Source organism: Chelonia mydas, chromosome 1 (genome assembly GCF_015237465.2).
Source record: "Chelonia mydas isolate rCheMyd1 chromosome 1, rCheMyd1.pri.v2, whole genome shotgun sequence".
NCBI lineage: Eukaryota > Metazoa > Chordata > Testudines > Cheloniidae > Chelonia > Chelonia mydas.
The window spans coordinates 184,223,195-184,235,500 of NC_057849.1; the positions used below are offsets into that span (position 1 = coordinate 184,223,195).

At 39.3% G+C, this 12,306-nt stretch overlaps 1 protein-coding gene across 1 annotated transcript in view; it reads right to left on the reverse strand.

The window, feature by feature from the left end:
* Window positions 1–12,306, reverse strand: part of EPHA6 (EPH receptor A6) — an 833,227-nt gene that overhangs the window by 194,788 nt on the left and 626,133 nt on the right. Inside the window, 1 exon segment of the mRNA XM_043538468.1 lies at window positions 11,838–11,963. Coding sequence (XP_043394403.1) covers window positions 11,838–11,963 — 126 coding nt within the window.

Genomic DNA, 12,306 nt, shown 5'->3' on the forward strand with positions numbered 1-12,306 from the left:
GCAGCAGTCCTCCTGAACAGGATGAAAAGAAAGATGGATACCATCCTATGTGAACAACAATCAGGATTTAGACAAAGGAGGTCATGCACAGACACTATTTTCACCCTGAGACGGATTATTGAGAACACAATTGAATTCCGAGGAGTCTTGCCATCAATTTTGTGGAGTTTCAAAAGGCATTCAATAGTGTAAACAGAGAAACAATATGGAAAATTGTGGAACAATACGGAATTCCAACAAAATTAATTAACATTATAAAGGCATTCTATGCCAACTCAAAATGCAGCATTGAAATGGAAAATGGATTGAGTAAGCCATTCAGCATCAAGACAGGTGTAAGGCAGGGGTGCGTCCTGTCTCCTTTTTTGTTTATGCTAGTCATTGACTATAGAGTAAAACAATGCAACATATGGCCTAAAATGGAACAATTCAAGGCTATTTAATCTAGACTTTGCTGATGACATTGCTCTTATCAGTGAGGATGCCAATGGACTAAAAAATGCACAAACCAAGTAAAGGAAGTAATGGAGAAGACAGGTTTGCGATACAATGCAAAGAATTGTAAAGTCATGTTAATGGGGACTATAGGGACAGAAATCAAAATTGAAGAAGAGAAACTGGAGAAGCTGGACAATTTTACGTATCTTGGAAGTACCTTCAGCCAAGATGGTACTAGTTCCGAGGAAATAATAAGAAGAATCGGGAAGGCAAACACTGCATTTGGAACACTCAAAAACATCTGGCAACTCAAAAACATCTCCCTCAAGACAAAGCTGAATGTGTACAAAGCAACTGTTATCACTATCACAACATATAGCAGTGAGACATGGCAACTGACCAAGAAATATATGCAAAAGCTGGTTGCATTTCATCACAAATGTCTGAGAAGAATATTGGGAATAACATACAGAGCTAGGAAGACGAATGAAGAAGTCAGAAAAATTACTGGACAAGGTACCGTCTCACAAATAATCTACAAAAGAAGACATCAGTGGCTGGGACATGTTCTGAGAATGCTTACCAAATACCGCCCTTGAATGGAAGCCAAAAAACACAAGAATAAAGAGAGGAAGACCGCAAATATCATGGAAATGAACAGTTCGGAACGACATCAAGCACCTTAACATGAAATGGGAAGATTTGGAGAGAAGGGCAGTTGACAGGCAAAGGATGGCAAATCTGGGTAGCCCAATGTGCAGCAAAGCACGGGATGGACTAAGGTCTAAGGTAAACTGGGTGTGAAAATATCTTGATAATATCAACTTTCATGCAAATAAAATCCTGCCTAGTCTTAATATGGTGCATGGAGTCAGCCTAGCAAGAGCCAATAAGTATTATTTCTCTGGTACCTAAGGCTAGATTGTGGTTGCCCAGTTGAGTGAGCAGGGTGCCATATGCAAGGAAACCACCCTGCCCATTTCATGATTCCGTGAGAGCAAATCACAGTAATAGTCTCTCTCTATTGAGCCTTCGCTCCCTTTGGGGAACATGTCACCCAGAAAGAAGAGGAGGTGATGCCATCCCCCACCCTTCCTCACTGGCCCAGGAACAGAGACAATTCACCAGGAAGGGAAGGGAGCATTCTGTGATATCCTAATGAAAAGTGCAGACTCTGTACCTCTATCTACACCAAAAAGCCCAGGGAGATCTTGCTCCTCCTGAGACACAGCCTGAGGAAAACAATAGATAATATACATGTGAGCAGATGCTTCAGAGTCTTCATCCAGTCCTGTATTGGACAGACATGGGCTGGTGTGTCCTCAAAACCTGGGTGGTATCCCTCGGGGAACAAACCTGGGACATCTGCTTCAGAAATTCTGACCGCTGTCCCTACTCTCCTTCATAAATTGCAACATAGCCTAGTGAGGCTCTTCTGAGGCTGCAGCTGAAGGCTGTTGCTGCTGTTCCTGGTGTTCCTTTTCTCCCTCCTTTTGTATCTCTTTTGCAGAGGGATTTAAAAAATTACTCATAACTCATGACGCTATATATGAGCAGGTGCCATATCAATGTGCTCCACAACAAAGTCCACATACTATGTAAAGTCTAATCCATTCCCTTCCTGGAGTTTGGCTTTATTAGCAATAAGATAATGATATTCAGCTGAAGCCTTCTCCCCAAGCTTGGCAGCTCCTCAGGTTGGTACATAAGGACTATTCAAACCACACCCTAGATTTTCACTCTCAAAAGAGCCTCTCTTTTCCTCTTTCTGAGTTGCTTGCTTCATTAAGTCAGCAGAACCCACTTACACCTTTCCTAGTAAATTAACATATGCTAACAGGCAAACACTGCCAGGCTTTTTAAGTACTGTACTGTAGGGAGCAATCCAGTATTGTCAAGACAATGGATAATATAACCAACATGGTCTAATACTGTGACCCAAATTGTGCCCAAAGATGACATTGTGCAACTCTGCCAACTTGACATATGAAGGCAGAACCTTCATCCTGAAGTTCTATCATCATTCCCCGCACTAGATGCTTTCAGAAAGAGGACTTAGAGGATTTACTTTAATTTCAGGCTGTTTAACTTTGAAGAGCCATCAGAAAGTGCTCTGAAGATAAGTCCTAGTGCAATTTAGCACTTCTGGATGCTTCACAGCTCCTCCATCCCTTCTTCAAAACAACGAAGCTGGGAAAAAAGATTCTGGAAGTTTAAATCTGCTACTACCTTTCTTATGGCAATAGTCTGGGGAGTTGAGCTTTAGGCACAGCCTCATTCAGAAATGAAAACAATCAAAACACATAGCAAACTCACTACGCCTTTTATACAGTATTAGGGAACAGAATTCTTATCCAGTGATGGCTGTCTTGTACACACAGGGTGCAGTCTCATCTTTGGTTTTCAAAAATTATGCAAAAATAAAACAAATATGCTGTTTTGGTTGTGGCAAAATCTACTGAACTTGATCTTCATTGGCTAGTTGTTAAAATATCTAATAATAAATATTCAAGGATTATGTTCACATTCTGTTAAATGTACTGCTTTGTGTTTGCTGCTGTTGCTGTATGTTGAGGGGAAGACAAGTTGTAAAGTTTTTTTAATTCCTCCCATTCTTCCTGGAGTCCACTGGTTTATATTGCCTTTCTTGGGAATGGGCATGACAGTGACTATTTCCATCCTAACCCCTTAATATCAGTCATAATTTTCCAAAACTTTCTTCTTTCAGGCTCAAATTTTCCATGTTTTGTGTGTACCAGAATATTTTATTTTATTGAAAATATGAGCATGAATAATTCAGGTAATATTGACTGGAGAATGAAAAAAATACTTCTCCTGGTTAAAATGACTTCTGTCTGTGTGTGAAGTTTTTTTTAAAACCGTGCCAAAATGGCTGAGGTACCAAAATGGCTGGGGTAGAAATTTAAATTTGACATGGAAGCGTACCCCTTGCTGAGGAAAAGATGGTTTTGTGAATATTGATTTTGATTTACTTATGACCCCTTGAAACCTGCCCTCCAAGTATCAACAGTATATTTGGTATGGGCTTAAAAGCACTTTTTAGTAACCCTCAGAGCAAAGGATGGATGTGACTTACCTACACACTTAGCTACTTTTGAGTATGTCTACACCTAGTGGTTCTCATCCTGCAGGCTGCTTGTGGCCCAATCAGCACATAGCTGCAGCCCATTTGACATCCTCAGGCCCATACAAATAGTAGATACACCATGTGGATGCAGCCCACATAAAATAGGGAGCTACATATGTAGCCCATGATGGTAAATAGGTTGAGAACACGGGTCTGCACTGCAAAAAAAGATGTTTTCTTAACTTGGGCTAGACAATTTGTGTTAATATATCAGTGAAGACACAGCAACTCAGCAGCTCAAGTTAAAGCCTATGAAGAGGCTTGGGTTTGAATTTGAGCTGCTAACTTGAGGTAAAAGCCGAGTTGCTGTGTCTTCATTGTCATTTTAATCCAAATTAACTAACTCAAGTTAAGATCCCACCTTTTTTGCAGTGTAGACATACCCTTAGTTAGTTAGTAAATGTGCACAGAGAATAAGGTATTTTCCACAGGACCCCTTACCTGATTCAGTGAACAGCAGATAAGGTGGGCAACAAGGTACTTTCCATTGTGCATCTTAGCTCTCATACATCAAAACATTAAGTGTGTGCTTAACTTTATGTACTTAAATCCCATTTAAATTAATAGGTGCTTAGGTGCTTTGCTGAATAGGGGCTGGATAGACAACCATTTTCTTAAGTGCTTGGCTGAACTGGTCTCCTTATGAGGTGCACGGGATACATGGAGAACAAAGGAAGGCTACACTTTACCTACCCAGTTAGCTAACTTGGTTAATTAGTACATGTGCACAGAAGATAAGATCTCTTGCCTGATTCAGGTTGTGTCTAACCAAATATTTCTGTGTTATGATTTTTTTCTATAAAACTGAACAAAAAACCTGTAAATACTGTAGCTAGGGCTGTAAATGCAACTTTAATTCTACCCCACTGGACATGTGCTTTACAATATATGGTATAATTACACGATCACATATTGATTCTCAAAGACAATATGTTATCATACAATTTATTTCTAGAACCATAGACACATAGCATTTTCTAATATTGTGTAGTTCTCTGTCATGTAATTCTGTGCTAGAGAGAGTCCATGAATGATATCTAACCAAATCCACATCTACAGTAAACAGTATGTAAAACACTGGAGATTAGATATAACAAGGAGAAAGTGATAATTTGCATGTAAGGAACACTGTGCTGGTGACTGAAAATAAATTATACTGTGTATAGTTGTTGACAAAATTATTAAAGAAAATACCATAGAATTAAAAGAAGTTATCAAAGTAAAATGCCTAAATCAATAAATGTATTCAGAACTCCTATGAGAATGAAATTAGTGTAAGACAAAAAGAATGGAAACATATTACAAGCTGCTACATGTTATTTTAGAAACTGTATGTGATCCTGTAATTAAGGACTTTATTGTAATGTATATGTGCAGTGGAGCTGAGTTAAAGATACTTGTGCAGCCTTTCTAGTAAAGTTAAGATTCTGTCACGGGTATGTTTAGTAAAAGTCAGGAACAGGTCTTGGGCAATAAACAAAAATTCACCGAAGCCCATGATCTGTCCCTGACTTTTACTAAAAATACCCAGGGGGCGGGGGACAAATTGAGTGCTGCCAGGGGCTTGCAGCTGCTCCAGCCCTGCCACTGCTTCTGCGGCAGGGGCTGATCGCTGCAGCTCCTGCCCCAGGGGGGCTGACCCAACCTCGGCCTCTGCTCCTGCGGGCCCGGGGTCTGGTGCTCCGGCGGGCCCGGGGTCCGGTGCTCCGGCGGGCCCGGGGTCCGGTGCTCCGGCGGGCCTGGGGCTGACCTCCAGTCAGCTATTCAGGCAGCCCCAGTGTGGACTGTCAGCTACTACTCCAATGGCCCTGGGGCTGACAGCTGCTTCAGGTGAGAAGAAGCCAATTTTTTTTTTTTTTTTTACCATCTGACATCTTTCTAGTGGCCTGTAGTAATATTACCAATTGTGTGGTGCTTTACAAACATTAATTAATCTCCACAACATCTTAGTGAAGTAGGGAGGTATTATTATCCATATTTTACAAAATGGAGACGACAACAAGTTTAAATGATTTGCGCAAGACCATACAAAGAATCAGTGTCAGAACTGGAATTAGAATTCTGGATTTTGTGGCTCCTATTCCTGTGTCTGCCAAAACCACCAGCACTGATACACTAAACTGTCTTAGTAGAAAAGCCAACAATTTGATAAGCAGAGAATGTAAACACTCTCCGTGCACGGTGAACAGTGAAAAAATCACTCACACTTAAACCCTGTGTCGTATAGTCATCAAAATTTGAGTTAAAAAGAAAACAATCTTACAAGATTCTATCCATTAAATGTATTTAGTTTTGATGTATGGTCTCAGTCCATCTTTACTCAGAGGAGGAAAAATACCTTCCCATAATAAAGAACCCACTCAATCTCAACTAATGGAATTGTTCTGGAAAGAAAACTACCTAAACCATCCAGATTTTTTCCATGCTACCACAGACCTGATCACCTCTCACTATCAGGAGCTCTTACTTTATCCAAGTTGTACCCCATTTACAGGGTGACCAGAGAGCAAGTGTGAAACACTGGGACAGGGGTTGGGGGGGGGGGGTAATAGGAGCCTATATAAGAAAAAGACCCAAAAATCAGGACTGTCTCTATAAAATAGGGACATCTGGTCACCCTACCCATTTAGGACCTGGTGAAAGGACCCTTATCTTCACACAAGCTTTTCAATAATAAAAAAAGTGCAGAAAGGTAGCATTTTCCTGGATAATGAAATACAACACTTAAACACGGGGAGGGCAAAGAGGCAAAGCATCGATTCATTTCTGTGTGTTCAACAGAAGAGTGTCACATCTAAGTGTACTGGAAAGAAAAATGGCCAAATCTATGTAAAATACTTGTACATTTTCATCTTTGGAGTGTAAGGGCAATACTCAAATAGGATATGAATAAATCACTGAATCTTGTTCTACTGTATAAAGAGAAGAGACTCTTAAGGAAAGACAAACCTATTAACATTTCCGAATTGTCATTGCATCTACCATTGTAGTATATCAATAAAACAATGAATGGGACTTTGCAGAAATAAATATTATAAACCACAGTTCTTCAAGCCAGACTCATAGTTCCCTTTGGGAAATGCTCATATTTTTGTGTCTGACAGTGTTAAGGAAAAGTTAGCACATGTGACTCCATTTTGGTTTGGGGCCCACCATTGTCTAAAAGCAAGCACATCATGCACCAGGAGGAGTGTTCCTTAGATACTGCATTCCTGTGTAACAACAGCGCAGGTCTCATCAGGTTAACTGCTAGGAACTGAACCCAATTTCATCCTCTGTATTTTTTCAGTTGAGCTTCCCTCCAGAGATTTTCAGAGTTTAATGGTATACAGGAGCATTATGGGCACAGCACCAAAGTCTCAACATTTTCCTATGTAGAAAAGTGTTTGTTTCTAGGAGCTCTCAATCACTCTGTCTGGTTGAGTGATTGAGCTCAGATCGGGAAATTTAACAGTATGCATTTCCCTCAAATAAAAGAATTTTTCAATTCCTTTCAAGTGCCTGACCTCTACACTTCTTAGAATCTGAGAGTTTGAACATAATTATGCCCTGCTCTGACTCATCTTTCTCTGGTGGAAACTTTCCAGATTAACAGCCTGTTTTTTTTTTCCAGTGTAACATGAATCATCCACAATATTTTAAGATGTTCAGAGAAGATGAAGCTCTGCAAACATACTGTCATTGTCAGCTAGCTCAACACTATGACCTTCCCCCTTTTATTCATTAAAAATATATTCTGTAAGAAAAATTAATTGAATGTCTCTTGCAAGAAGTGCCATAAGGATTTAGCAGGTACTAAGATGATATTCACAAGACATTGTACATGCAATTCAGTTGGAACCAAAACATATATACATAAAGACAGATGTTCTAATTGTACGTTTGTCTATTTTGTATATATTTCACTCATGGCCTAATTTGTTCCTGTTGAAGTCAATGGGAAATTTGTAACTTCACTTGGAATAGGGATGGGCACATGAATTTAAAATTCTTTGTTATACTACCCAATAAAGTATATGAGGTAACCCAAAGCCTATGCATTTAAAGACTTGTGTCCAACAAAAAAGCATCTTCTAGATAACATAAGACTTACATGCTGACACAGTAGAAGGCTGACTTATCCAAGGAAATACCTAACTTAACCTAATACTTTTGTAATGAAGAGAGGCAAAAAATTGTAAGTCATCATCATTTTACAGACGAGATAAACTAAAGCACAGAGAGGAAAAGTGACTCAGAGTTTGGATTAGAACTCAGGAGTTCCCATCTCTGAGGGTATGCCTACATTGCAAAAAAGACCCACAAGAGTGAGTCTGAGAGCCGAGGGCAACAGATTCAGGATAGCGGGGGTTGTGCTATGGGGCTAAAAATAGCAGTGTAGATATTCCCGCTCAGGCTGGCATGCCAGTAAAAGCTACAAGTGGTGGCTATCTATAGTCTGGAAGGGCTCTGTAACTAGGAAAACTATATATCATATATTGAGCAGTTCTTTAGATATTTTTCATTGTGTTCATTTTACATACATTGACTCTCGGGTATCATTTCTGCAACCCTAACCAGACACTTTCCTAAATACATAAAAGAATAATACTGTTTTAAAAGACTTTAGTCCACTGCAGTGTCAATCTATGTTCCTGTGCAGGTGACTTATATTGAAGTGACCTTACACTTCCTACCCTTTTAACTAGCAGAGACTTTACAGACAGATTCTAATCTCAAATAAAAGGTGTACAGAATTGGGTAGCTCAGCGTCAGCTACTGTGCCTGAATGCTAATCTGCAGTAGCCTAATTGTTTATGAGTACCTTGGCAGAAGGCAGAGTGAGCCACTGCACAGGACACAGTACTAAGAGTTGGGAGATCTATGTTCCATTCCTAGCTCTCCTGAGTAATTTTAGGGCTGTCGGCCTGACATTGATCCCAGGCTAGATAATGGAGTGGCTATATAGGACTCGATTAATAAAGAACTAAAGAAGGCTAACATAATTAATGCAAATAAACATGGGTTTATGGAAAATAGATCCTGTCAAACTAACTTGATATCTTTTTCTGATGAGATTACAAGTTTGATTGATAAAGGTAATGTTGATGTAATATACTCAGACTTCTGTAAGACGTTTGACTGGGCACAACATTTTGACTAAAAAAGTAGAATAATTTAAAATTAACAGACAAATTAAATGGATTAAAAACTGGTCAACTGATAGGTCTCAAAATGTAACTGTAAACAGGGAATAATCATTGAGTGGGTCTGCTTCCAGTGGGGTCCCGCAGTGATTGGTTCTTGGCCCTGTGCTATTTAACATCTTTATCAATGACCCTGGAAGAAAAAACAAAATCACCACTGCTAAAGTTTGCAGATGACTTTAAAAATTGTGGGAGTGGTAAATAATGAAGAGTCCAGGTCACTGAGGCAGAGCAATCTTGATTGCTTGGTAAACTGGTCGCAAGCAAACAATCTGTGTTTTAATATGGTTAAATGTATACATCTCGGAACAAAGAATGTAGGCCATATTTACAGGATGAGGGACTCTATTCCAGGAAGCAGTGACTATGAACATTTTTTGGTGGGGTCATGGTGGATGATCAGCTAAACATAGCTCCCAGTGTGATGTTGTGAGCGAAAGGGCTAATGCAATGCTGGGATGCACAAACAAGAATCTTAAGTAAGAGTAAAGAGGTTATTTTACCGTTATTTTTGGCACAGGAGCTCCACTGGTGCCCACAATTCAAAAAGGATGTTGATAAGTTGAAGATGGTTCATAGAAGAGCCAAAAGAATGATTAAAGGATTAGAAACAAGCCTTATAATGATAGATTCAAGGAGTTCAATCTATTTATCTTAACAAAGAGAAGGCTAAAGGGTGGCTTGATAACCGTCTATAACTACCTAATAGGGGAACACATTTAATAAGGGGCTCTTCAATCTAGCAGAGAAAGTTATAAGACAATCCAATGGCTGCAATTTGAAGCTAGAGAATTCAGACGGGAAATAAAATGTAAATTTTTAATGGTGAGAGTAATTAACTATTGGAACAATTTACCAAAGATCATGGTGGATTCTGCATAACTGACACTGTTTAGATCAAGATTGGACATGTTTTTAAAAGTCTGCTCTAGGAATTATTTTAGGGAAGTTCTAGGGCCTGTCTATACCTCAATGGTCCAGAATCAATTAAACTTGTTCAGGTAAAACTACATGAGTGGTAGTCCAGTTGTGGGGAAAGGACTGAAAACTTCCAGTGTAGACATACCCTTACTGCCTAGTTTTTCCATCTGTAAAATGAGGATAATAATACTTATCCACCTTAGTAAAATGAATTCATTTCTATGGGAGAAAAAACATTCTGCTAAGTGCTAAGGTGCTCAGGTTAGCCTTATGTGGCTAAGGTTAGCCTTCTGTCTTAGATGTACCTGTGGAGGACTGTTTCTCACTTAGTTCCATTAATATCTGTTGTACATCCCATCCCCCATCAAAAATTTGATGCAGTTTCATGGCAGTATATACCATATAGTTGAAAAGAAGCTGTGCAACGCTTTCACAACAAAACCACTAAATTGGAAGAATATCATCTACCTGGATTTGGGTCAGATTTTGCAAATTTTTCAGTGAACCTGGACTGAGTTGTGAACAAAGCACGGTGAGATGATGATTTAATTTGGAAACAAAGGGTGGGATTTTCAAAAAGCATGTAAGAGAGTTAGGAGCATGAATCCCATTGAGTTTCAATTGAGTTGTGCTCTTCCTATCTTTAGGCATTTTGGAAAATCCCATCCCATATGAACCTCAGCGCATGGTGTCAGCCTGAAATCAGACGAAACTGTAATCTTGGCTGAATTTCAGTTTGCATTTTGAAGTGAAACTAAAGGCATGAAAGTCAACATGAAATGAAATCAGAAAAGAAAATTCAACAAAACTTCATGTGCAATAAAACTAGCACATTCTGCGCATCTTGACAAGTTTTGGGACTATCTTTCCAAGGCCAACTAAGAATTAGACCATTTAGAAAAAAATGTAGAATTTAAAATAAATGAGCATGTTTGTGTGAACAATAAGTGGAAACATTCCAAAACCCTGGGCTCTGTTTTTATAGTCTTCATAGAGATTTTGCTGTATTCTGCACACTCTCAAAGAAAGAAAATAAAGGTTTTATGATTCTGGAAGAGAAGACAGATTTAACTCTGTCAGTCAAAAGCCTTGTGTTCATGAATCTTCTGAAAGACAGACTCAGAGGGAACTCTGAAAGAGGTGTGAGGAAAATTAACCTTTGCAAAAATAACAAAAATAGTGCAAACTATATTCGCATACTGGCAGTACTTGGCAAACTGAATATCATTTGGGATATATCTAATCTATGTCAGATGATAGAGCAAAATGTGGCCTCAGTGACACATAGTTTGCCAAACAGCATTGATTTTGTTTTTTTTTCCTGTTACTTGGTGAATGTAATACTTACTTTTTCCATACCTACTTGTCCTACAGTGTCCCTTTTAATAGGAATAGGTTATCTTCATGCCTCTGTTTGCATTTTCTTGGAGTCTGTCTGTCTGGATATGGAAATAAAGACAGGCACCACTAGATTTATCTGTCAATCTTCCCCACCAGACCAGGTAGGAACCCTTTTTTCTTTGTCTTTTAATTAAACTTTAGAATACAGCAAAATATTTGCAAAGACTATACATCTGTCACAATCTTTTCTTATAAATGTTCAGCCAACCATCCCTAAAGTCAGAGTGTACTGCTCTCTGAAGACTCAACAACCCTAGATAACCCTAGCCAACTTATGGAGGGAGGACTGAACTTCTACTTGCAGTGTTTGCTGTCCTCCCTCCACTGTATAGCAAAGAAGAATCCCAGGACTGGCCTCCAACTTTCAGTGGAGAAGCTAAGAGACGCAGATTACCACTGCCATCAATCTGGACTCTTCTTCTGGAGGCAGCGCAATGACCTTTATCATTCACACTTTCCTGGTCTTGAGGGAGCAACTAGTTCCCATTTTATTCTTCAAAAGAATGGGTAGCCCGTCCATTTTTCTACAGCAGCAGGACAGGAAAGACTTCTATTGCCATTCCTGCTACACCTTTAGCACTGTGGGTGAGAGCTGTCCCAGAGTGTCCTTGCCTGTTGGGAAACTCTGCCCACATTTGATACAGTATTTGATTACCACCATATGACTTCAAGTTGAGTAAGGCAGTTTCCCTATGTCTAGGGGAGACAATTATTAATATTTTTGTAAGCCTGCATGTTTTTACCTGCCCCTATAACTCTCTCAATACGAATTCTTGAAGGATCTATCTCCTTTGCAAACTCATGGACAGCAAGAGATGGGTCTTCATATGTGTCTGGATCAATATACGTTTTTATTCCTGGGAAGCGCACTGGAAAGAAAGGAAGATTTTACTTATGTTTTAGTCAAAAATCCTTCAACACACATTCCCATGCTATAACCAATATTAACTTTAAAAAATGCAGTGAACAGATGGTTCAGTGCATTAGTGATGGGATATTAAGCCTTACATATTTAAGATGACAGACACAATCTGGACTAGGTCAATAGTGACTGAAAATTATTAGCAACCGATTGCTAATTACATTGTAGCCTATGTAAAATGAATGGGTGGCCAAACATGTACAACAGTTGGCGTGCTTGTTGGCAGCTTTTGAGCTGACAGAGATTGAACGAATATGGAAGTAACAATACCCTCCCCACATAGAGGTGGT